General features: G+C 39.7%; 1 protein-coding gene across 2 annotated transcripts in view; it reads left to right on the forward strand.

Annotated features, from left to right (window-relative positions):
- The window catches only part of FBXW7 (F-box and WD repeat domain containing 7), a 244,305-nt gene that overhangs the window by 37,600 nt on the left and 178,866 nt on the right, over positions 1 to 27,839 (forward strand). Inside the window, exon 1 of one of the 2 annotated variants that reach the window (XM_060246643.1) lies at positions 24,893 to 25,077. The exons of the other annotated variant lie outside the window; for it this stretch is intronic. Within the exon in view, the coding sequence (XP_060102626.1) occupies positions 24,922 to 25,077 (156 nt within the window). The 5' untranslated portion in view covers positions 24,893 to 24,921. Of the gene's footprint in view, positions 1 to 24,892; positions 25,078 to 27,839 lie in introns of those variants that run through there. 2 annotated transcript variants of the gene reach the window in all.

The following is a 27,839-nucleotide window of genomic DNA, read 5'->3' on the forward strand; positions in this document are numbered from 1 at the left end:
GTCACCAAACTTACTGGGATTTCCATCTGACTCTCCTCTACCTGACCTCCAAGTTTGGTGGTTATTAGATGTATGAGTTCCAAATTACAGCCCCCCAGAGAAAGTGTCTCCAGGAAAGTGCTTTCTGGGGAAATGAGACGCAGATCCAGAGGGTTCAGGAATGCATAGAATGGATCCTGTGCAAGCTAGAAACTAAATTTGCAGCATATCTCCAGCTGTCTTTCCTTTACCTGTCCTCCAAGTTTGCTGAGGATTGAATTTACAGGGTCCAAGTTATGGCCACCCAAAGAAGGTGCCCTATTCTCCATATTTTCCAATGGACTAAGGTCAAACTAGGGAATCTCTCAGTAATTGAAGGTGGGGGGGCATTTTTGCAATGTGTCAGCAGAATCAATGCCACTGTGGCAGTGCAAACTCAACAGGACTAAGGTCAAGCCAGGATAGCGCTTTTAGGGAAAATGTCAGACACAGGTTTGAAAGTGTATAGAATGGACCCCCTGCAGGCTAAACACACCAGAATCACAGGGACCTTCACCGTGCTGCCTGCTCTTTTATAATCTCTCGAAGATGGGGATGGATTACTGTCATGTACCACCTCCCCAGCACCCCCCTCAGTTTACTCTTACTTTCAGGGTCTCCCTTGGAATTCAACACCTACAAGCTGAGGAGGTATCATGGAAGGGGTTTCTTAACTGTTTCCCAGTCCTTGCTATACTCAGCCTCTACCGGCTAGCTCAGCTAGGGAGTTACCCCAGGAAACATTGGCTGGTTTAGCACCCAGCCCTCTTGGTAATCTGCCACCACTCCCTTTATAGACAAATCCCAGGAGGGAGAAAAGGAGAACCTTCACCTGGTTCTACTTGCAGAGAGAGTCAGCAACCCTGCCATAAGGCCTACACAGACTGCTTCCTCCACCCAGAAGATTGGTTAGATAGATTAAGATAGCCGAGGTCAAGGCCACCAGATCCCTGGAGAGCTCTAATGGGCAACACTCAGAACCAGCACCAGTAACAAAGTAAGCCTTTTTATTGTTTAACAAAAAGCAGTCATAAGGATAAAATAAACATTAAGGCAGTGCAAAATAAAAATATCAACACTAACAAGACATTCTCAGACAGGCAGTTCATTACCATGTGGACAAGTACAGTCTTGGCATTCCAGCCAGCAATATTCCAGCAACCTACAAAGGAAAGAATGGTCAGAGGGAGTGGCAAGCTGGCAAGGCTTCCTCTCACCTTCACACTTAGCTGGTGCAGAGTTATAGCAATCCTGCCTTTCACCGATGTTCCGGACTGACCAATGAGAGACAGGGACTAATCAAGATGACATAGCAGATCTTGAAAATCTTGACAGCTCACCTCGGCCCTCAGCTGTCAAAGCCAATTAAGCCAGACATGTGTTCTTCCACCTTCCACATTGACCCTAATTAGTGTAACCTAACAGGTGAAGGGAGTCAAAGCTTCTTGTTTACGCAGCACAGACCCTCCCTACCTGTCAGAAGTGCACACCTACAAGGCCATGAGCATTTCTGGGGTCCCAGTTGTGAAAAGGTTTTCCTGGTGTTCTCTTTGAAAAATACTGCTGCAGTTACTGGAGTCTATGGAACGGCTCAGGAACAAGCCAGTTATACCTAAACTTACAGAGGAACTTCATCCAGAAAGACCCCTGTCCAGCCAGTTAGTGGAAGCATAGCAAACATCCTCCCTACACTTGCAGCCCCTTTGAGTCTCCAAAAGCTGGTTCTGAAAGGCAGACATGTGATTTTGACAGGGGCTCCCCGAAGTTACACCATGACAGTTAAACCAGTGGATTTCAGAGTTTTCCACTTAAAAGTGATTGTGAGGTAGGTGTTGTATTATAAGATAGATATTGTTTTATCTGGTATGTGTTGTGTGAGGGATCCCACCCCCAGCTGGCAGAGGCAGCCATCTTCCCACCTAAGTGCCAAGCCTGGATCACTGGAGAGGTGTGCATGGAGCAGAATGACTTTGTAGCTTGATATGATGGAGCCATCTACTCTCCTCCCCTAGATATAATATTTTCCCTCTGTTTTTCTGTCCTTTCACTGACCGAATAGCCCTGGTAATGTGTTTTCTTCTCTCCTGAAGAAACTTTGGCTGTCCCACCCTGTGTCAGTAAGATGCAGCGGCTTTTTGCTCAGGCCCAGAAACCTGAGGGAAGGATCTGGATCACACTTTAACTGAAACCCTTGAGAATGGCACTTGGGACATTTTTAAAATCCAAAAATAAGAAAAGGTTTTATTTAACATCAAAGGGAACGGTCATTTAAAATCAGGGACTGAAATTATTGAGGTACAAATAGTACAAACACTGACTTTTGTTCATGTTTGTCTGTTGGTTCTTAAGTTATTCACATTTACTTAGACCTTTGTATTGACAGACTTTTGTTCCAGTGTTTTCTCAAATTATACTTTGAGTAATTGCCAACTCTTTTGGTGTCCAGAAGGCTGGTACCCTCTTTCTAGTACCCAAACTCCTTCACCAGTACCCTTCTTGAGTTGTTCACTGACTTTTAAGGTCACTACAGACAGTTGCTAATCACACCGGACCAGGAGTCTCTGTTCTCTTCAGAGATAACATTCTCTGTTTGATGGGGGTAGGGAATTTCTTCTCTCCCTAGATATCTATTCCTTTTCCTTTGGCCTAAATGGAAGTTTTCATTACTGCCCAAACCTTCCCTCAGTTCTCTGTGTTCAAACTACTCTCCGCTAATGCTGAATTCAGACTGTGTTCATTCAAGGCTGAAATCTGACTCTTGTCAGCACTAAACCCCCTTTTTGTTCAGGGCTCTTCTCAGACAGTCTCAGTACACACCTCAGTAAAGGCAGGAATCTGACTGAATCTCTTCAGTATAAAACTCTCACAAGATTTTCTCAGGTCAGCCAGCCAATCAGATTTCCTGGAGCAACCTGTCACACAAGGCTGTTTGGCTTTGTGAAGAATTAACCCTTTACAGTCTTGTAGTTGTATGTATAGAACTTTTAAGCCTTTTAAAAAGTGCAGTCTGTCACACGGTGGCAAAATGTCTCCTCCTGGGTCCTGGGCTGTGATCTGACAATCTGGGCAGACAAGTCCTCTGGTTGCCACCAGTGTGCAGTGAAGGAGAGGTAGCTGTACTGCCGGCTGCTCCAGAATTCTGCCATGAAGTACACGGTTTTCTTCATCATCACCAATTTATCATAAGCATATAAAAGATACAAAATCAATCTGAAATACGTTTGTCATAAAATTAGCTATCTATAAGAGGACAAGGGGAAGATGACAGTGATAGTGTAGCAGCATCCACAGAGATTCTCCCTAGCTTCTTAAAATTATTTCTCTAGAAGAACAATTAGAACTTGTTTGAGTTGTTATACTCTTCTAAAAGTCATTCATTTATTTTGACTCATTGAACTCATCCAGACAGAAATAAGGAAAAGAAAAGTTGCCGGACAAAGCTGACAGGAATCCTCCTCGTCTCTTCGACTACTACACTGCCACAGATAAGGACTTGAGCTGCTGAAGATAAATGCCTTCTATATTCACAATTTAGACCTAAAGTATGTATAAAGGACACTCTGATTTGGTAAGCTGCTATTTGACCATCACCACTGATGGTGTATGTGTGCCCCCCCATTGCTTTGGAGTTTTGTAAACAGTTTAATTGAGTGAAGACAGTCTTTCTGGTAATATAATCATTCACTAACCACCATGAACAGCATCAGTGTTCGTGAAATGTTCGTTTTAGGTACCCTTCCACAATATCACTTTGCGAGCCACAAACCAGCCAAAATGCACACACAAAAAAATCAGCTTATGAATTGGTTTGTGCCCATCCCTAACGATGGATAGCTATTTTAGTCTGACTGTAGCAGCAGAAAAGAGAAAGGGTTCAGTAGCACCTTAAAGACTAACATTTTGTTAGTCTTTAAATTGTACTGGACTCTTGCTCTTTTCTGCTTAGTACTTGCACCCTATTCCACTATAGCTCATGTATCTTAATTTTTACCCTCTGAATGATTATTCTGTAAAAATAATCATATTATATTTTGATAAAAAGTTTGTTTTTAATTTCAGTCTAAACCCCCCCCCCCAAAAAAAAATCCCTTGAATCTTTTTCAGTGTTTTCTCAAATTTTCCATCCTGAAAGGTATCAGATTTTTGTTTTTCATGCTATTCATTTTGACTGTGAATGGCTTTGCCTTAAAATGCATTTCACTTAGTTAAAAGAGAAAACATTTCATTTGGAGGTGTCTTTTTTTTAGTGCCCCCCTAAATTTTCATTATTTTTTAAAAATAAGAGTAAAGAGTCAAAAGCACATTTCCTCCCCCCCATCCCCAGCCTTCATACCTCTAATTCAACAACTCATAGTACAACAGGTGATTTGTTTGTCTTCCTCTGTGCTTGTATTTCCCATCATAACATGCATGATCTTGTAACTTCCTTTCCCCAGACCCTGTTGCTTTTTGTTTTTCCTAAATTTTCTAAATTCTACATACTCCATCTTACACACACACACTAATTAGTTGAGCTGGAAAGATAGTTGCACTAATTTCTTTGAGGTGAATCCTGGTGCCTGTTATGGTCTAGGTTATTTTGGGATCTCCTGTGCCCCCCCTTCTCATTTTTCAAAAATGGAAAAACTAACAAATAAATTGGATTGTACTGTGTATGTTTGAATACCCAGTCAATTTCTGAAAATAATAATGGCTTAACATCAGTGGCCAGGAAGTTACCATGTTTATCTAAGCATGTAATATACTGTTTTATTTGTGTTCACCCCACAATAAAGGAAAAAGGGATTTATGTGCTTGTGAGTTTTTAGAATTTATTGTTGAATGTTTAAGCCCTGTTTAAATAAATTTTTATTTTGAATTCACAAATGCCCATAATCCATTGCTCTGAATCTGTCAAGCTTTTATAGACTTTCTTCTGAGAGTAAACTGCCATTCTATAAGATCTGGGCCAGGGGTGGCCAGACTGCAGCTTGGGAGTCACATGCAGCTCTTTCACACATATTGTGTTGCTTCTGGAGGCTGAGGAGGAACTTAATGCAGGCTTACTCTCAAATATTCATGCTTAGCATTGGGACCTCAGTCAGCCTCTGAGCACTGACCTATAGGTAAATGACTATTTCCATTGTGCATGAAGCAAGGAAAAAGGAAGAAGATATTGGATTTATATCCTGCCCTATACTCTGAATCTCAGAGTGGTCACAATCTCCTTTACCTTCCCCCCCCCCCACAAGAGACACCCTGTGAGGTAGGTGGGGCTAAGAGAGCCCTTACAGCAGCTGCCCTTTCAAGGACACCTCCTATGAAAGCTATGGCTGACCCAAGGCCATTTCAGCAGGTGCAAGTTGAGGAGTGGGGAATCAAACCCGGTTCTCCCAGATAAGAGTCCGCACACTTAACCACTACACTAAACAGACTCTAAGGAGGAAACAGGCAGGGTTGCAAGGTCGTCTCCTCCATTACCACAGAGGTCATCCAGAGAGTGGGGAAAGAGCGCAAGCGCTAAGGGAACCACTGGAAGGAGGGACAGAATTAAAGAGCATGGCGCAGGGTTCCCCCTTAGTTTCATAACTCTTGTAGGAACTGTATTTACTATCCTTGGTGTCAAGGCAAAGAGACATGCATAATGATACAAGTGGTGGTCAGTGATTTATATGATACATATGTGTGTTTCCTTCTCCCTCTGGTACCAAAAAATAATTCCCTAACTGTTCTCCATGCTGGTCTTATGAGAACTGCTACCAGTTGTTTTTTTTAAAGTCTCCTAGCATGGTTGTGTTGTAAAGTCATAGCATACATATGCATATCTTTCAGCACAAAGAAAGTAATAAGTTTTAACAAAAATGTGTGTAATATTCATGCCTTGTGGCTCTCAGACATCTGATGTTTATTCTATTTGGCTCTTACATTAAGCAAGTTTGGCCACCCCCAATCTAGGCTTCATAAATGATATATAGCTCTTAAATTTGGAATTACATATGCATTTTAGTACTAGCTTTTATGTCATTTACAGTAAGTAAAAAAAATAAAAATATCAAACACAAACATATACAAAACCGTGCTAAATAAGTTTTTAAAAGGGTGTATCCCTTTGGTTTAGCCCGTCGGAAAATATGGGATGGACAAAGACTGAAGCTGCTTGTGTCACACTGTTTGAATGCAACAAGTTGGTTCTTGCCTCCTAGCAAGTAAAAATTCCCATGAAATTGGTCAAGCAGCAGCAAGGTGCAGTTTGTGCTTCCCTTACTACTCTGCAGTGGCTAGCCTTGCAATCTGTGAATTCATTTTAACAGTCCAAGAATAATCTAATGTTCAGTGACTGAACTGACAGGTTTTGCATTTTAACTGTGTGTTGCTGATGGTGTTTTCTAGCAAGATCATGGAATTGAAATTGGTACACTTCAGTCTAACTGTACAAAGAAGTGAACTAGTTTTAACAGACATTTCTAGAGTTTGTGGGAAAGCCAGAAATATTGCAGTTAGATGCATTCTCTGAGGCTTCTGATGTTTCATAGACTAACAAAAGGTTGCTTTATTATTGCTTTAATGAACAAATCGCTTTATTGGCTTAGACATACTGGTAGCTTTGTCGGTCCAAACAGCTATGAGTTCTTGTTTCAATTCACCATTGTGCTCAAGTAGTGAAGTGATAGCCATTGACCTTCTACTAAAGTACAATAAAAAGTTTTTTGTGAAGAAAAGCGCACAAGGAAAACTGCAACACAATTCTTGGACTATAGTTGAACAACTTAAAATGAGTCTTCCTGTGTTCAGACAGACTCTCGTTAGGTTTCTGAGCATGCATACCTAAAAATATTGATCCTGGGGCTAGCTGTAAGATTGTGAAGTTTTTTGTGTGGAAGAGATATCAAGCTAATGTTGTACTCTTGGATTCAGAGTCCTTAGCTAACAAAATGAAATGGAGTGCTGATAATAGAGTTATTGTGTTAGGAGGGTGTCCTCATGCTTTTGATATTCCTGAGCAGTTTGACTGATTAAATTCTAACCTCAGACTATAATTATAATGAAATTGTATGGCCACGTTTTCAGAACAATTGGAGTATTGCCACCATGGACTAGTAGGCATCATTACTTGTTAATAGATGCAATGAAAAGTATGAAGAGAGGTGTCCAGCAGGAACTCATTTAATACTCATTTGCTTTTTTCACCAGCTTATCACCTGATGTGATATAGATCTGCTTTTGTTTTTCTTTCTGTGCTTGGGGGAAAATCATAATCCAAGGGAATGAAAAATTCCTGCATGCTACAACAGCAGGGGAGATAGAATCGGACCTATACTAAATAAACTTTACTTTTTGGATTCCTGCAAGTTTCTGTTTCTGTTGTGGATGACAGGCAGGGGGCCAAGAAGTGCTGTAACAGTTAAGATGATGGAAGAGAACACTGACATCTCTGTAACAGGGAGAATTTGGGAAAGGTGTTCTTTGGATAGAGAGCATCCTTTACATCCTTTGATGTGTTAGCACCTCTTGGTTGGAGGATCTGTGTTTGGACAGGCTTGTACCCCAGAACCTAGAACCCAGATTGTTTAAGGCCCCAGGATTGTGTGTGTGGAGGGGTTTGAAAAGAAGAGAGGTGTTCCTTTGTTTGGAGGGTTTCTTGAGAGAGTTGTTGGTTGGTCTTTTGGGGCTGTCTCTCCTGTGTGCATTTGCAGTAAAGGGTGACAAAGGGAAATTGTGTTAAATATGACTGGAGATGCACCCAGGGAGGGGAGCATCATACAGCTAACAAAGACCAGGTATGCTATGTATTGTAAGTACCTAGTTAATACCTTTCCTTTTTATTTTGCTTAGTGCACCTAGATCTGCCTTGTAGCACCCCATGCCTTGGAGGCATAAAGTTGTTTAATTAGAGAGAGTCTGCACATTTATTTACCCACCTGTCTTGGCAATTTAGCATGCTAAACTAGTATTCTTTTGCATCATCAGCCTTGGGCAATTCCACAAGAGAGAGAGGGGCTGGGATGATGGCAGTGAGAAGAAAAAAAGGGGGGGAGATGGTGGTGGTCTTCTTTACTTGGCTCACTACAATATCATTACAGTTATTTAACATCTACATGTGCCCCCTTGCCCAGATTGTCAGGAGGTATGGGCTGGGATGTCATCACTACGCGGATGACAACCAGCTCTATCTATTGATGGGTGGCCGATCCGGCTGTGCCCTGGACAACTTGGACCTGGCATTACAAGTTGTGACATCTTTGCTCAGGCTAAGTTGACTGAAGTTGAATCCGATGAAGACAGAGATTCTCTATTTGAACTGCCTTGGCCTGGGAAGGGAGATCCCCTTGCTAGCTTTTGACAGGGTGCCACTAATTCTGGTCCCAAAGGTCAAGAGCCTGGGAGTGCTCCTGGAGCCCTCTTTGTCTCTGGAGGCCCAGGTAGCAACCACTGCCAAGTCCACCTTTTTCCATCTGTGGCAGGTATGGCAATTGGCTGCTTTCCTGGAGTACTGCGACTTAGCAATGGTGATCCATGCTATGGTCACCTTGCGAATAGACTACTCTAATGCCCTCTACATGGGGCTGCCCTTGACTTTGACTCGGAGACTGCAGCTAGTGCAGGACGCTGCAGCATGGTTGTTAATGGGACTCCCTTGATGGGAGCACATTCAACCAGTGTTGAAAGATCTGCACTGGCTGCCTATTGTGTACTGAGTCTGTTTCAAAGTTCTGGTATTGACCTTTAAAGCCATATATGGCTGAGGGACTGCCTTTCCCCATATATTCCCCAGAGAGCACTGCATTCGGGAACTCAAAATCTACTATCCATCTCCGGACCAAGGGAGGGCAGACTGGGTGCTACATGGGCCAGGGTCTTCTCAGTGGCAGTACCAATGCTGTGGAATGCTCTCCCTGAGGCCATAAGAGCCCTGCGGGATCTCTCCCAATTCTGCAGGGCTTGTAAAACTGAACTTTTAAAAAAGGCCTATAACAACTAGGAGAGAAGGCTGTCGCTTTTATGCTACTGGGCAATTCCACCAGAAGGACCACCAACAGATAAATGGAAGGTTTAGTTCGACCTGAGCCACCTATGTTTTAACATTCTGTATAGCACCAATACTTGGTTGTAAAATGTTTTAAATAGTAAATTGTTTATATCTTATTGTTTTGTACTTGAAATTGAGATGTTGGTTTTATACTGATTGTTAGCCACCCTGAATCCGTTTGGAATGGGCGGGATATAAATAGAAAGTAAATAAACAAACAAATAAAATAAATATATTGTCCTGGTAAAGAGGTTAATGTGATCATAACTGGGGCTGGATGCATATTTCATGTCTTTAAAGATAACATTTAATAGATGGATTCATAGCCTCGACACACTTCCATTTTCAGTTGGTCATGTTGATCCAAATGCAGGAAGTCAGATAACCTTTTGTCTCCCTTTCTACCCTTTTACTTCCTTAGATAACTGATATATGTCCTTAATAAGTATGGATGGACAATCATTTGTGGTTTAGATTTACTTTCTCAAGTTCTTTCTTCATGTTGTGATTTGCTGTAATAATTTATTTTCATTGATTTGATGGCACTGTTTGAATACACATGTTAAGAAGCAAAGCAGTAAAATGGGTTAAGGGAAAAGAAGGGTGATGCAAAGTTGTGAAGATGGAGGTACTGTTTCTTTGTTAGATACCATCTTGTTCCCATACACTGGGATTTAACAAAATATATACAGGAAGCTTTTAATATCTAAAGTGGTGGCAGCATATGGTTTTTCTAAGGCTTGTGTGAGTCAAACAAGCTGCGAGGACACAGGAATGCACTTGGAGGCCTGAGAATCTACCCTTCTGCTTAATACAGGGAAGATAGCAAATTGTGGACCAAATTGTGATTTTTCCTGTGAAAGAGACCCCTTGCTACCTATGCTAAAAATAAGGGTTCCTGCCTGTCAAAACAACCCTCCGCTTCCATTTTCTCTAGACTATGAAAACTACAGCAGAGAGAGGGTTGATGCATTGGCACATTCCCTTGCATATCTAGGGTATATATGTTGGTGCAGTTTGATTTTGCCACCATGGAAACACTATAATTGTGGTTGCAGAGGAGCCTGCCATCTGCTGACCAGCAGTTGGGCTTTACTGACTACATAGCACAACCTTTGTAGTATGGTGCTAGTGTACATGGAGAGAAGGGTGGTGGTGGAGTGTGGCCATGTTTTTTCTCCTCAGGCCAAATCACTGCAGGATCCAGTATAACCCCAAAGGTTTTAACTGAATTGGCAAGGGCCATCTGAATTCTGTCAAAAGTGGGGAGAACAATGTTGTTCAATATTTCTGCTTTCCCAGCCAGCATTACCTCTGTCTTTTCATGGTTTAGTTTCAATTTGCTTACTTTTAACCAGTTAAAGAAAGTAGCCAAGCAGCTATTTAGGACCTCTACCATATCACCAGGAGATTTGGATAAAGATAGCTTGGAAGAACGTTGATTGCAGGGTGACATGATAGAGGTTTACAAGATTATACATGGGATGGAGAAAGCAGAGAAAGGAGTCCTTTTCTCCCTTTCTCACAATACAAGAACTCGTGGGCATTCAATGAAATTGCTGAGCAGTCAGGTTAAAACGGATAAAAGGAAGTACTTCTTCACCCAAAGGGTGATTAACATGTGGAATTCACTGCCACAGGAGGTGTGTATTTTGGCTACTGTGTGATACAGAGTGTTGGACTGGATGGGCCATTGGCCTGATCCAACATGGCTTCTCTTATGTTAAGATATATAGAGTTGAGTATGTCAGCATACTGATGATGACAGCTAACTGCAAAATTACAAATGATTTGTCGCAAGGGCTTTACATAGAGATTGAAAGCATGGGGGATAGAATTGTGTCCTGTGGAACCCTGCAAAATAGGTCCCGCACTGGTTTCCAGTAAGTAACCCTTTAAGTCCAAGCCATGAGATATGATTTGAACCAGTTCAGCGCACATCCCCTGATACCTACTTCTGCCTCTGAGATGCCTCAACAAGATGGTATGATACCATGCAAAAGGCTGCAGATAAATTCAATAAGAGCAGCAGAGACACATGGCCTTCGTTTACACTCAGGTGGAGGTCATCAACTAAAGCTAGCAGAATTGTCTCTGTCCCATAACATGACCTGAAGCCAGATTGAAAAGTATGTAGAGAAGATGTGATATTGAAGAAGTGTTGGAGTTGGTCCACTACTTCTTTCTAAAGTGTGTTGCCCAACAAGGGTAGGTTAAACAGTGGGCAATAATTGTCCATATCAATTTTCTGGAGGGATTTTTTAAAACTTGAGGACAGATAATAGCCTCTTTGGGTGGCTGAGGGAAGGTGCCATGAGTTAGTGACTGGTTTATAACAGATCCTAAAGGTTTGTTGATGTGGTCCTTACATGATTTTAGCAGCCAGGATGGGCAAGGATCCAGTGTATGTGCAGTGGCTTTCAAATGTCCCAGGATCTTGACAACATCTGTCACAGAAACTGGATCAAAATGATCCATAAATAGAACAGACGATGTATTAGGCTTTTCTTCTGTTGTACCTATGTTACAACTGACATTCAGAACCAAACAAACCAAAGGGATAAACTCTCTCCCCCAAGCACTTAAACAGGTGGGTACTCCAAAGTTCCATTTAGCAAAAGTATTACAGATATTTATTACACTCTATGACAAAAATATAGAAAAAACATAAAAAAATAAAAAAAATCAATTGTTCAACAGTAATATTAGCTCATCAGAACTTAACTACAGACCAAAACGATTTTGTGCATGAAACCAGCAGGCCAAAGCAGGTAAAAGGTTTATAATATTCGCTAAAAAAAAATAAAGAGGAAAGACATTATTAAACAATTATAAAAAATGAAGAATTTTTTTGTTGAGCTACCCTGAACAATTGGGATGGATGTGAACTAGCTGATGCTATAACAGAAGAGGAAGAACAAGAGATTGGATTTATACCCGGCCCTTCACTTGGAGTCTCAGAGCAGTTTACCATCCCTTTTCTGTTCCCTTTTCCACAACAGACACCCTGTGAGGTAGGTGGGGCTGAGAGTTCTCCAAGATCTGTTGTTAAGCAGAGCAGCTCTAAGAGAGTTATGACTGACGCATGGTCACACTAACAGATGCAAGTGGAGGAGTGGTGAATCAAACCTGATTCTCCCAGATAAGTTTACCTCAAGTTTGTCTCCCTGCTCCTGCATGAGTGTTTTTTACAGTCCTCTCATTCGAACAGTCTCGAAAAAATACATCACACTCAAGAGGCACTCAAAAGGATAAATCGCTGGCAGATCTTTGATGTCACTACATTGTGGTTTCTAGAGGTGGAGAGTTTGCGTCTGACTGCCTGGTTGCTAAGTCCAGAGAGCAACCCTTTTCTGAGTAAGGTCAGTTTTTGTCAATGCTTGCAGATCTTCAGCTAGGCCCTCCTATTCTTAAAAATGGAAGCATTTTATCCTTTGGTTGGAAGACAAAGAATTCTCTCCTACTAACTGTCCACTATCACTGGTTTTGGAATATTTGCTGTCATTAAAAAGCACATCTTTATCACTATCATTTAGCAGTAATCTTTGCCTTTAATGCTCTAGTGGAAAGGAAGTTTGTCTTCTCATAAGAGATTTCAAAGAGGAGGTTCCTTAAGGACCTTAACAATTTGTACCCTCTTACAACAGCCATTGTTCTCAGTGATCCCTGTCCCTAGTACTAACTCATTTAATGCATCCTCCCGTCGAGCCTTTAGCCACCTGCTCCCTTGATAAACCTTTCCTTAAAGGTGTTTTTTCCTAGGAGAATAGGAGAGATTACAGCCCTTAGGGCTGACCACTGTTTATAAAGTTCCCTGACCAAAAAGTGGTATTAAGGCCCAGCATTTGCTTTGTACCAGAAGATTAGATGTAAAACATTAGGTGTAAAACATGCCTTATTATTTTATTTAAAGAGAACAAGTGAGCTCAGAAAGGTTCCAGTTTGGTATAGTGGTTAAGTGTGCAGATTCTTACATGAGACAACTTGGTTTGATTCCCCACTCCTCTACAAGCAACTGCTGGAGTGAACTTGGGTCAGTCATAACTCACTCAGAAATGTTCTGCTCTCTCAGCCCCCCCTACCTCACAGGGTGTCTGCTGTGGGGAGAGGAAGGGAAAGGAGATTGTAAACTGCTCTGAAACTCCTTTGGCTAGCGAAGGGGGGGGGTATAAATCCAATCTCTTCTTTCTCTTCTTCCTCTTTTTCCTCCATAATTATTTGTCTGCTTTACTAGCCCCTGTAAGGGAAAGCTGCATCCACTCAGTTTATGTCTAGATTGTCTCAACTATCAAAATAGCATATGAGCTGGCATTGGTGCAGTGTCCTTTACAGATTTGGGCACACTTCACAAGCAATATATGCTGCCTTCTGACAAGGCATTTCATTGGCTGACATCTGCAGGGCAGCAATGTTATACTGTAATCTGCAGACACGTTTATGTTAATAAAAGAAGGGAGACATTGGTGGAGATGGCAGTTCTATATTTGATCTTCCATTAAATCACTCACCCCACCACCTGGTAAGTCAGTTTCCTAGTCTCCCATGTGGCACAGAATAATGACAGTGAAAAAAGTGTTGTACTTACATGTAACTGTTGTTCATCTAGTTATCTCTGTATAGGCACACATTCTTCCCCTCTTGTCCTGCTGTGGGTTCCTTGACTCTGTATTTGTTGGCTCATAGCTTCCTGCTGTCAGAAAAAGAGGCAAAGCTAATGAGTGTGGCAAGTTGAGTTATTGCTGTGAAGTTGGTTGACCTGATGTTTCTGATCCAGCTTCTGGGCTCTATGATTGCAGCCATTTTCACAGTCCTGTGAGTTCAGGTTCATTGCAGAGACCTTCAGTGGTTCTTTCTTCTTCACCAGCAGTCAGTTGCTCTCAAGCACCACTTGAAACTGAGAGTCATTCCATATTTGATGAATTCGCTTCATTGGTGGACTCCACATCTGATCAAAGGCAAGAGATCCATCCAGAGATGGACTTATTGATTACCACAGAAGCAAACCTTTCAGGTTGGGTAGCCCACTACTCTGTCAATTGCCAGAGAGATGTGTGATCATGGACATGGAAGCTTCAGCAGGAATCAGCCTTGGTAGTAAAATGGCCAGAAACCACCTAGCATTACTCTGAGTGGAGTACATTGAAGATGCCTCCAATATTTAGACTGATTGGCTCAGCTGAACTCACCTGGCCTAAAGGGAGTGGTTTCTGTCCCAGGGCGTGTTCAAAACAAGTGACTCATGGGTTTGGTCAGCCCTATGTGTGCCTCTCCCCTCAACACAAATTGCCTGCTTCTTTTCCTGTCCTTTGTCCACAAGCGGAAAAGATGGATGTGTGCCTTTCTAGGATGGCCTACTGTATGCCTTTCTTTTGATCCTGATGATCTCCAGGGCTCTGAATAAACTCAAGGGAGAGAGCAGAAGAGATCTTCCTGGCTCCACATTATCTGAGGAGACCTTGGTTCTTTGACCTGATTTTGCTTTTGGTCTAACCTGCCAGCCTCCTTCCAGACAGTCTATCCCAAGATCCTATAGGCTACCTGGATCCAGCATGGTTGCACGTGACCACCAGGAGAAGTAGTTGCAAGAGTGCTAGATCTAGGTTATTGAAGACTATACTGGGAGGCTGATGACTGTCAATAGAAAAGATCTATAGCTGTACCTGGAAGGTTTTCATCAGATGCCAAAGGAAATGCAAGACCCTAATTAAGATGGATGTCTCCACCTCCTTTCCTTCGTTCCTACAAGACAGACTTGACCAAGGCCGTAGAGCTAACGTGCTTTGTAGGCAAGTAGCAGCTCTGATCTCAGCTCTGCCTCTAGTCTTCTAGCTAGGTGCGAAGAGAAGTAATATTCATGCATTGATCCCAAATGTGATTATATTGTGATTCTGTGAAATATTATATTTTTTGATTTTGAAAAGTTTTATTGATTTAGGAATAGGAAATAAAAGGGGGAAGGGGTAGAATTACATATTAGTCTTATTCTGCATAAGAAATACTTTCAAAGAATATAAGTCTACATCTGCAATACTTTCTTAAAATATATAAATTGTCACATATTATTGTCTCTAAACTATGCATCATCGACATTTTGATATGTTATATTTTATGTTATAAATCTTTTTGTTAAAATGTCTTTGACAATTCCAATACAGAGTACAGGAGAAAAAGAGGTATAAGTTCAAATCTATAAAAAATGCTTTCAAAAAGTACAGGTCTACATCTGCAATACTTTCTTAAAATACATAAATTGTCACATATTATTGTCTCTAAACTATGCATTATTAACCTTTAGATATTTTATGTTATAAATCTTTTTGTTAAAGTGTCTATTAAATTCCAATAAAGGCAATCTTGTAATACAAAGTACAGGAAAAGAGGAGATATGGGTTCTGCTGTTTCCAGGATTTTTCCCACTAGGTCCATTCTCATGGGAATTTCCTGATATTTCCATTTCTGCGCCAAGAGAATCCTAGCTGCCGTGTTGAAATGTGCCAACAAATGTCTCATTTCTTTGGAATAGTCCTCAGGAAGTATATTCAATAAAAACAATTCTGGTCTGAATTGAATCTCTGTCTTCATAATTTTCTGTAATAGGTCATGAACCATTATCCAGTAGTTTTTCACCGTCTCACATGTCCACCATATATGATAAAAGGAACCAACCTGTTTAGTACATTTCCAGCATTTGTTAGACATATTAGTATATATCTTACACAATTTCTGTGGAGTCAAGTACCATCTATAAAACATCTTATACAAGTTTTTTTTAAAAGTTACTACCTAGTTAATTTAATGCTGAACTTCCACAATCTCTCCCATTCATCTAATGTAATATTGTGACCAAAGTTTTTCGCCCATTGAACCATACATTCTTTTATGACTTTGTCTTGTGTCTTCATCTGTAGTACATATGCATATAATTTAGAAATTAGCTTTTCTTGAGGACCTAGAAGTATTTTATCAAATGGATATTGTTCTGTGTTAAAACCTGTCATCTTATCTTTGGCGTACCTTGATTCAACTTGCATTCTCAACCACCAGTTCATTTTAATATCCATATTTTCCAACTCTTCTCTAGTTTTCAGCTGATTATCTTTTCCCAACAAGTCATCATACCTATAATTATGATTTGATTTTAGAAGATTTGGATGAGTAAATGCTTCCACTGTGGAGCCCCATCTTGGATTTTTTTGGTAAATTCTCATTTTTAACCATGACTCCGTATGATACAAAGATTTCTGAAACCAATGGTTCTTAAAGTAGGAGTGTCCTTCAAGTCTTTGATACCATAGGTATTCATGTCACCCCATAGTAAGATCATGTCCCTCTAACAACAATTGTCTCTTGTCATTCAGTAATATCCAGTCTTTTACCCACAAAAGCACAGAAGCTTTGTAATTGCCAGTCTGGAAGGCCCATACCTGCTCTTAATTTGGAATTTTGCAGCGTCTTTAGTTTGATTCTAGGTTTTTTGCCTTGCCAAACATATTTGGAAACCATCTTATTCAATTCTTGAAAAAAACCACTATTTAGAAATACTGAAATAGTTTGGTACAAAAATAATAACCTTGGAAGGATATTCATCTTTATTAAGGCTATTCTTCCCATTAGAGATAAGTTCAAGATGTCATTTTTCCAATTCTTTTTTAATTTCTTTGACTAATTTATCATAATTGTCTGTTTTTAGATTGCTACACTTTATTTGAAATAAATACAGCTAGATATTTGATTTTCTCATACAAAACCCGTGATTTTTGCTGAAGAGATTGGATTTGTTCCATCATCATATTCTTTGTCAGAAATTTTGTTTTGTGGTAATTGATCTTCAGTTCTGCCCAGTGACCAAATTGCATAATCTTGTTTATAAGACAGTCTATTGACACTATTGGTTGCTCTAATATAAAAACTAGATCATCTGCAAATGCTCTCAATTTATATTGTTCACCTTTTATCACTGCTCCCTTGATACTTGTATCTTCTCTTATCTGATTGTTCAGTATCTCTAGAGATAAAATAAAAAGTAGTGGTGACAGTGGACAGCCTTGTCTTGTACCTTTCTGTATATTAATTGCATCTGTTAGTTCACCATTCACTGTCACCCTTTCTCTTTGAAAAGAGTATATTGTTTCTACTGCTCTCAAAAAATTTTCACCACATTCTATACCTTTCAGTTGCTGTAACATAAATTGCCAACGAACATTATCGAAGGCCTTCTCAGCATCCAAACAGATTAAAGCCAAGTTGTTTCTCTGGATAAAATGATATTATAAAGAGAGTTCAGGCTGATGAAGAGTTGACACTGTGTCAAATTCCGGGAAAAGTGGTCTCGTTTATATTCTCTTTTATAATTGAACTTACTGTGGATTTCTGTTGTCTTCTTTGCAAGAGGTTCACTGGACTTTTACATATCAGTGCGGTATATTCCATTTAGAAGGTTTTTGAACTGCTCCGGCATGGGCCCTACTCAAGATGCAGTTGAAAAGGCAGTATCAGAAATCCAGAAAGGTGGCTATAATATGGATAGTGTTGATGTGCATTGGATGTTACTATTGTGAAAATTGCTGTAGAGAATTGTGATACTGTTAGATATATTCCCTTTGGTGCTAGTTCATTGTTATTATTTCCAATTTTTACACCGGAGCCTGTGTATTTCGATATTGTCTAGTCAAAGGCAGTCCTTTCTTATACCACCTGATCATCAAGCATTTCCTCAGAGGAGCTGGGCTTTCCAGCCCACCAGTAGTTCACCAGTTTCCTTCTTGGAGACTTCATTTGATTCTCTAAGCACTTAAAAAGTCTATTTGAGTAACTGCAAGAGGTATCAGTTGGCTTCTGCACACTTAAGGTTTTTTTTTTTTATGGCCATCACCTCTGCCAGACGAAACTCAGAAATGGGAGCTTTATAACTAAATGATTTTGAATTTTCCAGAAATATATGGTGGTTCTCTTTCTGGATCCTTTGTTCTTCCCAAAGGTGAATTCTGCATTTTACATATCTCAGGAAGTGTACCTCCTGTCCTTTTGTCCCATTCCAGCACACCCTAAGGAGATGAATTTGTATATATAGAATGTGTGTAGAGCTCATTGTCTCTACATCCAGTGCACAGCTTCTGTCAGGAGATCAGATGCTCTGTTTGATTTGTTTTTTGAACTTATGAAGCAGCTTTATATTGAAACAGACTTTTGGTCTACCAGAATCAGCATTGTCTGTTCAAACTGACAGTGGCACTCCAGGATTTCAGGTAGGAGTCTTTCATATCATCTATGTGATGTTTTTAACTGGAGATGCTTGGGATTGAACCTGGGACTTTCTGCATGCCAACCAGATGCTATAACCAAGGGCAGAAGGGTGTCTAATGCATCTATTAGCAGATGTATAAAAGAGTGCATTATTTTGGCCTACTCTTCTCAAAGACTTAAACTTCCTGAAGTAATCACAGCTCACTCAACAAGAAGTGCAGCCACTATGGTCACCTTTCAATGCAGTGCTTCAGTTTTGGAAATCTGTTAAGATGCCGCATGGGTAGCTATGTCTTTCTTCATATGCTATTACAAAATGAGCTCATATGCAGCTTCTGAGGTGGCCTTTGGGTGGCAGGCCTTTGTAAGATGCTGTGAGAGAACTGATATAGAGGGTTGCCTCCTGTCTTGGGGAAAACTTTGTAACATTCCACACATCAGGATATCCTCCACTTCTCAAAAGAGAAAAGAACTTCAGATTTGCCATGGAAGTTTCTTCTGTTTGGGGTAGAGGAGGAGGATGTCCTGGCCCTACCCTGATGTAAGTGAAATAGCCCTCTTGTCTCAATTGCCTTAAACTTTTTTTTCTGCTGAACAAAGTTTGAGTCCAATAGCACCTTTAAGACCAAGAAAGTTTTATCTTGGTATAAGCTGTACACGTGCACAAAAGCTTATACCCAGAGTAAAACTTTGTTGATCTTAAAGGTGCCACTAGACTTAAACTTTGTTTTGCTGCTTCAGACCAACATGGCTACTCAATTGTCTCCCCCCTCCCTCCCGCTGTAACTGTTGATTGTTAAATGTTGTTTATTCTCTGAAATGGGGTTGGGCCTCTGGCCTTACCTTGTGTTTGTTTAATCTTCAGGTTAAGTCTTACTGCTGGCAGCAACAATTGACAGCACACTTCATGGTTTTCTATGGGAAGCTGTGAAACCTTCTGAACTGAAGGAGGCATTCCTCTCCTTAAGGGCAGGAAGAAAATGTCATAAAATCCTGCCTCCATAGATTGTGGGTGAAGGAGTACTTAAATATCAGGATGTTCTACTCTACTTCAAATAGATAGAACCTTCAGGGTAAGGCCAAAGTTTGTTTTTTTTGCAAATATTAATGAATTCTGTTTTGCTTTCCCCAAAATTTCCCTTCAGTTTTCTATAGCAAATCTGCACAAAACTCCTCTTATTGTACTTATGTGTTGTCTTTCTAGCCATTCTTGTATCAAGTTTTCTTTCTAGCCATTTTTTTGTCAAGTCTCAGAAATGTGTTTTAGGATTCTTGGGTCTCATAAATTGGTACACACAGAATTGCTATACACAGATGGTAAGGATGCCATTGGAAAGTGTCCAGAAAACTGAGGAAGGATCAGTGTCCCATTAGCAAGGGATGAATGAAAACTTTTGGAGCTCTCTCTTTGCACTAACACATTTTGATTTTTTACAAAATGCAGGGGGAATTTGCACAATATTGTCACCTGTCTTTCTCTTTCCACTTACAGGTTTTTTGTTTCTCATTCTTCATAAGTACTCCTAATGTAGAAGGTGGATTTGTCAAAATTCTGGCTGGCTGAGGCTAGGGATGGTTTCCCCTTTGTTTCCCCTTGATTGTTAAGAAAGGTAGAAGCTGAAATCACAGTGCATTCTGTAGAACTAGATTTCTACAAACATCTCATACTCTAAAGTTGAAAATAATGATGTTTGGTTACCTGTGAAAGGAATTCATAAAGTAAATACTAGTGTTGTGCCTCCTACATTTGCATAAGGATTAGAGATAGGGCCAGCACTGCTGTTAGGCAAGGTGACTTCAGGCAGCAGATTTTGTGGAGATCTGGACTACATGGATAGTGGTTATGGGCTTTAGACTTTCTTCTTTTGGCACAAGCTGCTCCAATATTTCTTAATAACATGACAACTATTCCTAATTATTTCAAGATTATTTGTATCAACTTTTTACTTAATTAGTTGTGAATCTGGTGTAGATTTGGGACCTTTACTGTTAGTCCTAGACTTTATGGTATCAACAGTATCTTATCTTTCATACTGTAATGAGTGGTGTTGGTAGCAGAGTTTGTTTGCATGTTGCTCTCCTATATTAATAGTACAAAATGCCCAGAATGTCAAGAAAAAATTATAATCTTTCCATGACCATTTTAGCTCTGTTACTGAGAATGGCAGAGAGTTCAAATGTGTAATCCTTCACCTGCAATCTGAAAAGGTAGAGCCCAGTAAATGTTACAGTGATGCTGTCTCCTGATCATGTGCTTTCTGATTGTGGGCTCACTGTCTTGGAGGATTGCTGTTATTGCTTGGAAGCCACTGCTTCTTAAACTGCACACTGTTTAAAAGCTAGCAGGACCTGTAATTCTAAAAATGACAGCATTGGGATGGTGCTGTGTTACGGCTGACAAAATGTTTGCAGTCATTTGTTTCATTCTGCAGCATTTCCAGTGATTTAATCTTTATTGTGACTTCCTTTAACTACTATATTCATAATTTGTGACATTTTGCATTGCAGAGAGTAGGTTGTCCTTTTACTGTTACCACTGATAGTCTCCAATCTCTACCCCTTTTTAGTACAGTTACATAGTTTTAATGGTAACTTCTGTAGCTAGAAAAGGTTTACAAGATTATGCATGGGATAGAGAAGGCAGAGAAAGAAGTACATTTCTCACTTTCTCACAATACAAGAACTCATGGATACTCAATGAAATTGCTGAGCAGTTGGGCTAGAATGGATAAAAGAAAGTACTTTTTCACCCACAGAGTGATTAACACATGGAATTCACTGCTACAGGAGGTGGTGGCGGCTGCAAGCACAGACGGCTTCAAGAGGAGATTGGATAAACATATGGAGGAGATGTCCATCAGTGGCTATGAACCACAGTGTATTGATGGAACTCTCTGTCTGAGGCAGTGATGCTCTGTATTCTTGGTGCTTGTGGGGGGCAGCAATGGGGTCCTCTTGGCATCACTAGTGGACCTCCTAATGGCACTTGGTTTTTTGGCCACTGAATGACAGAGTGTTGGACTGGATTAGCTGTTGGTCTGATCCAACATGACTTCTCTTATGTTCTAAGGTCATCAATGTTTGTGGGTATTTAAGTAATCTGTTTTCTGTTTTGAACACCTATAAGGTTGATTTAGTTAGTTATCATGTAGTTAACTATTTTTATTTGAGGGACAATTGCATTCTGTGACTGATTTGTATGTATCAGGGTGCTTTTGTGATGGTACTCACTGGCACCTCTTAGTGGGGCTTTCCCAAGTCTTGAGGGGCAATTGCTGGAAACTGGTGCAACCTATATATGACTACTGACATTCTTAGAAAAAAAAATCAACTGAAAGAAACACTGGTATATATCATTGTGAAATAGAGCTACATTTTAATTGTAATGTGACCGCTGACTTTGTGGGCTCGCTATGAAAAGGAATACTATTTTTTACATTTTAAATATGCTAGAGTCATGCCTATAGTTAGTTTAGTAGCAATGATTTTACAATGTGCTGATGAAGCATGTAGATACAAATGTTATGTATGGCAAGGATTTAGTGAGGTAGAAATGAACAATCTCTTCATCTGTAGCATTAAATTATTTGCATACAAATAATATTATTGCAGAAACATATGTTACACTAATTTGATCAGGATTTTTTTTTTAAAGTAGGACAGACTGTTTTAACAGTTTTGGGCAAATAGGCTAAATATACACATGGCTTAATAGATTTATAGATTTTCTTGAAATGTTTAATGCAGAATTAGTCTGCATATTTGTCACTACAGTCTGACATTGAATTTTTTTTGAGAAATATTTACCTAAACCGTCGCTATGTTTTTTTTACTGGATTATTGTCCTATGCATGGTCTGTCACTGACTCCATCTTTATGCATCCTGAGAATCAATAGTACATTAAGGATACTGACAAGGTGGGAGGGGGACATATTAATAATTAATAACAACCTTTACTGCTAGTGTTTCATTCTTGTTAAGAGCAATACAGATTTCACTGAATTATCTATGCATTTTGTAGCAGATTTAACAGATAATTATTAACCCACAAAAACTAAGTACAATCAAGAGCTGCTTCTTGGATACACTAATAGGCACTTGATATAATCCAAGGACAAATAAAGCTTATATTAGAACTGTTATTCACAAAATGAGAGTATTGTTTAGTGTTCTCATCTTCCTTGAACAGTAGGAACTTCTAGCTTTGTTTGGGAAGAGAAAGGCCACTGGTCAATCAGGATACTGAAATACCTCACAAATGTACAGGTTGAACAGGTAAGAAACAAGCAGGTACATACACAGGGAGTGGTTATCTCAAGCAGCATCAGCCCCTGAAGACTTAACAGTATAATGTCCCTGGGATGATGCATTCCAGAAACTTAGAATCCTGGGACTCTGAATTCTAAAAACTTAGAACCTTGTTTTATTCTTTTCTGGCCAAACAGACTCTTCCTTTCAGTTCCTACCTTCTTGGCAGGTATGATATTGGAGCAATAATAAAAAAGAAAAAGAAAACTAGCCATTTGCATGATGAGCCATTAATTATCATTAAGGAGATTCTGGCTGTTTATTATATACTGGTAGGCTATAAAACAGAAGAGGTCTGTTATTTTTATTTGGCGTAATATACAGCATGATTATAACAGTCTTTATTAACATTCTGCAAACTGAGATCCATTGGGGATGGAGGGTGGAGCAGGGAGAGAAGTCTCACTTGGTTGTATGAGCTTTCATCTTGCGATGTAATTGCTTCAGAAGACACCAGGATGTTATAAGGGTAAGGGTGAGCAGTGCATGTTAATTCTGTATATTAATTTTTTTATTAGCTTTCTGTGATTTTTTTCTATCCTGCATATTGATATCAAGCATACATCAGCAGTGAGGCTTATTTATGAGCTGAAAAATGTGACTGGGCAAGACAGCAGCTGATTTTTAGAAGTTGGCTCTTTCAGGCCCTCTGAGTAATTTCATCTTATATTACTTTACGTTTTTCTTGTAATGTTCTCTTCCCCCCCACACACACCATGAATAGCTGTGTAGAATCAGCACAGGAAGAGCAAAGTCCTTGGCAATACCAGCTCAATTGCATCTGCAGATGAGGATTTAAAATTCTATGCAGCAGACAGTACCTCCAGCAGGCGAGTAAAAGGTTACTGCATTATTTGCTTGTTTGCATGCAGTCTTTCTCTACAAAAGGCTTTTCAATTTGCATTGGTTGCTTGCATTTAAATATTACTAGGAAATGATTTAATATAAATGTGAATATCAAAAGGGCAGAGCAAGGTTGAAGAAAAAGGCAGAGCTGGTTCCATATAGCTGTATACCAGGGCTAGAAGAGAGGGGGAGGAGACAGAGGAAATACAGCTTTTTGATGCATAGTGAAAACAAGAAGTTTTGCTTCAACATTAATGCTTAAGGGGCTCTCATGCCACTTGCTTTTTCTTAACCCTTTGGTAAAACTCATTCAGTAGACAACTAGTGATAGTTCTATCAATGTAAGTGACAGTTATTTCAAGGCAGATTACCCTGTAATGAAGCTGAGCATCTGTGTTAATATGCACTATCTGGCTTCGGGTATTCTAGTGTATGGCTGCAGTGATAAATGCACAATCTTTAATAACTGATAGCCCAGCATGTCATCTTCTGATACATACACTTTATGCTGCTTGGGAAACATCTGCATGTTTTTTTTAATTGATAATCAGCAAAACAGGTGATTTCAGGAACCTGACCATATTACTGAAGAAAACTATTTCATTTTAGCATAAAAATACCATTGCTTTCACAGACACTGAAAACAGTTTTATTTACTTCCTTTCATGTTTACTCCTCTCTCCCAGTCCCTGTTTGAATGAAAAAAGTTGGTGAACTTTTGTCTCTAAATTAGCTTTTCTTGAGTGTTAAATTCATGTTTTGTTTGCCTTCTATATTTTCTGTTGCTTTAGCTTGGTCTCTGTTTTGTTGGAATGTGTTTTTCTTTGTATTATTGTGCTAAGTGACATAAGTTGTAATGTTATTACAACTCCCCTCCCCCTAGGATTTTAAACATCTTTTTTGTTTCTAAAATTGTTGTGCTGAGGTGAGAGATATATCTATGATATATGTAGAAATTGCAAATTTAAGCCATAAAATATTTTTTTCTATCTTAACTATAATTGGCAGTTACCCAGGCAGTATACTTTAGATAATTAAAGGTTCAGCAGCTTTGGTCAGTTTCCACCAGTCTGATACAGTCAGCAATGCAGCAACAGTACTACTTCATATACTGAACCGATCTTGAATTGGTGAAGAGAACATGAAGAGGTGTGGCTCTTTTCTGTTGGCTGTTGGAAGACTGTGCATTCAGAGCGGGAACAAGTTGGATAGTGGATATCCTAGCAAACCTGAAGTACTACAACAAGACGAACTATAGACTCTTAGAAGACAGTGGAGAGCTTCAGTATGGCTTGCCTTTTTGAGAGTATAGCCACATAGATGCACTTTGAAACTGTGAGTTTTGCTTGGCAATAGTGGCTGGTATCAGCTTTGCAGGAACACAATTGTTTTCTTTTTATCAGTGTCAATTTTTGCCAGGGAGCTGCAGAATGAGGCAGTCAGCCAATTTTGAATGTGTGTGGTCCAGTACTTATTTCTTAAGGAGTAAACTCATCCAATGAGCAAGTCAATGTGTGGCTGTGGCTGCAGCATTATTTCTTCTTTAATGAAGAGGCTGGGCCGTTCGACCTGCTGCTCCGATCTTCTATCTTGCAGCCATACATCAGACCAGTTGCAGAGACTATCCATCGAATGTCCCAGTCAGCCAAAGAAGGTAACTATACACATTTATTTAAAACATTTCCTTTAAAGTAGATGCAATATGGACTTTAAGAAGACACTATTTCTTATGCTTTTAGGGTTTTTTGACCTTGCAGCAGCTATCCAATATCCTCTTGCCATCATCAGGTTGTGTAGCAATAGAAATGTGCTGCAGTAATTGATTTTGTAATAGGATCAGGTGATTTACTGGCTGCACTGACAACCACTTGCTTGCTCTGAATTGTGGAACAGTCTAATGGATGTTTGTGACTGCAGCCTGGAGTTGCTCTGGAAGTGCTGGAGGTTTAGAAATGATGCATAATTTCTTGTTTGAATTAAGCTGTTTAACTTGTTCTATCTGGTGATGGTACTAAATAAAGCAGCTACATTCTCACTAGAATTCTGGTGGCATCCTCTAGTTTAACAGTTCCTTCCTAAGCAGAGTTACATGTCTAATCTCATTGACCTCAGTGGGTTTAAAAGGATGAAAAAAGATGTCATATGTAGAATTAAAAGGATTGATTATAATTTGTACCTTTAAAAATCATTCAACAACAAGCATAGCTATTCTCTGATATCTATAAAACAGATCTAGAATACCTTTTTATGGTTTAAGGCATTTAGAATTTTATTAATTTTGATATAGCTGAATTGTAGTGAGCATATGTGATGGACTGCACTTTTTAAGAGGCTTAAAAGTGCTGTACATTTACTACAGGACTGTGAAGTTAATTCTTCATAAAGCCAGAGAACCTTGAGAGACAGGCTGTGATCTGATAGGTTAGCATCAGCTGAGCAAAAAGAAAATACTGAGAGAGCTGGATGCTGAGGAGATTCAGTCAGATTCCTGCCCTAACAGAGATGATACATGTACTGAGACTGAGAATAGTCTTGACAGAAAAAGGGTTTAGTGTTAACAGAGTCAGATTTCTGCTTTGACTGAATGCAGTCTGAATTCAGCATTAGCTGAGAGCAGTTTGAACACAGACAGGGAACTGGGGGAGAGTTGGAGGAAGGCTTGGGTAGTAGAGAAGACTCCAATTCAGGCCAAAAGGAAAGGGAATAGATCTTCTAGAGAGTTATTTCTGAGGAATACTGACATCCCTGGTTTGGTGTGATTAGACACTGCCTCTAGCAACCTTAAAAGTCAGTGAGCATCTCAAGAAGAGTACTGGTGTTCAAAGAGAAGGGGTTGGGGTACTGGGAAGAGGGTGCCAGCTTTCTGGGCGCCAAAATAGTTTTCAGGTACTTAAATAAAGTGTGCTGAAGTGTTTGAGAAAACACAGGAACAAAAGCCTCTCAGTATAAATATCTAAATAACTGCAAATAATTGAAGAACCTCTATAATGATTTGAATTTATATATGTGTGTTCCTTTAATTTTTGGTAAGTTGCAGTAGAGAAAGGAGGGTGAAAGATGGGGAATGAATGGGATGATTGGTTGGTGACTTGAGAGAGTGTGGGTGGAGCCAAGAAGTATGTGTGGAGAGAGAGAAGTCAGTCAGCAGTTAACTCTCAGCAGAGTGACATAAGTTAACAGTCAGTTGTGGTCAGTCAGCAGTCTGCAAAGTCTGAGAAGCAGTCTTCTTATTAGAATTCCATATAGTGCTGTGAAAAGCATTAAGATTCCAGGGATGAAAAGTAGAAATACATAGTGGACATATTAGGGCTAGATAGAGAGCCAAAACCTAATATTGTCAGAATATTTTAGGAGTGTGAGAGACAGAAACCATCAGAAAGTTGGATTTGAGAAAGGAGGATTTGAGAGTGAAGAGTGTGTGACGTGAAAGAGTGATACCTCAGTCACTGTTATTTACTTGTTGTTGTTATTTACTGAAGAACTAAGCTATAAACATCTTGAAACCAATATGCTTATTGTACAAATAAAGTTTTATTTTGTTCTATATTAACCTGGAGTCCTGTGATTTTAAAACATATGAGTCTCATCCTCAGGACCACATAGTCCAATGAAGAAGCCTTAGATCTTGGGCACAATTCAGTTGGGAACATTAAATAAAGTGTTTGGAAATAAATTCATGGTAGCAGCATTACATTCATCAAGACGGAGGTCGTGACAACCTCTTATTAGCCTGATATATAGGAACAAAAGTCTGTACTTGTACTAGTTTTATCTCAATAGTTTCAACCCCTGATTTCACCTGACCTTTCCCCTTGATGTTAAATGAAACCTTTTGTTATTTTTGAATTTTAAAGCATCTCAAGTGTTTTAGTTAAAGGGCAATCCTATCCATTCCTTCAGGTTACTACGCTGGGCAAATACCCAAGATATATCTTACTGACAGGGTGCGATATCCAAGGTTTCTTCAGGGGAGAAGAAAACATGTTACTAGGGCTGCTCAGTCAGTGAAAAGGAACAGATAAATGGATGGGAAATCTAGCCTCTGAGGGAGGGAAGTGGACAGGGGTCCATCATAGCATATTAATAGGGTAGGATTAAGCTGTTAAGATTTATGACTGCTGATACTGCAATTTCATACACAGTTCTCAAGTAAATATAGGGAACAGAGTTGATAAATGGAAAGAAGCACAAGTTTTAAATTTCTAGGTGTCCCCCCCATCTTTTCCACAAGTTTATATGGAAGAGAATTAACCACTGTACACAGCTCTGTTGGCCCCATCCTTTAGGAACAGTGTATTTTACTGAACTAGTAGGCAACAAGGTGGACTCCAAAGAACTACTTAGGCTTACTCAAAGTCTTTGAGATGTCCAATAGAATTTCAAACTTCTTTCCTTTGAATGAAAGATCCCCATATC

This window comes from Heteronotia binoei, chromosome 9 (genome assembly GCF_032191835.1).
Source record: "Heteronotia binoei isolate CCM8104 ecotype False Entrance Well chromosome 9, APGP_CSIRO_Hbin_v1, whole genome shotgun sequence".
NCBI lineage: Eukaryota > Metazoa > Chordata > Lepidosauria > Squamata > Gekkonidae > Heteronotia > Heteronotia binoei.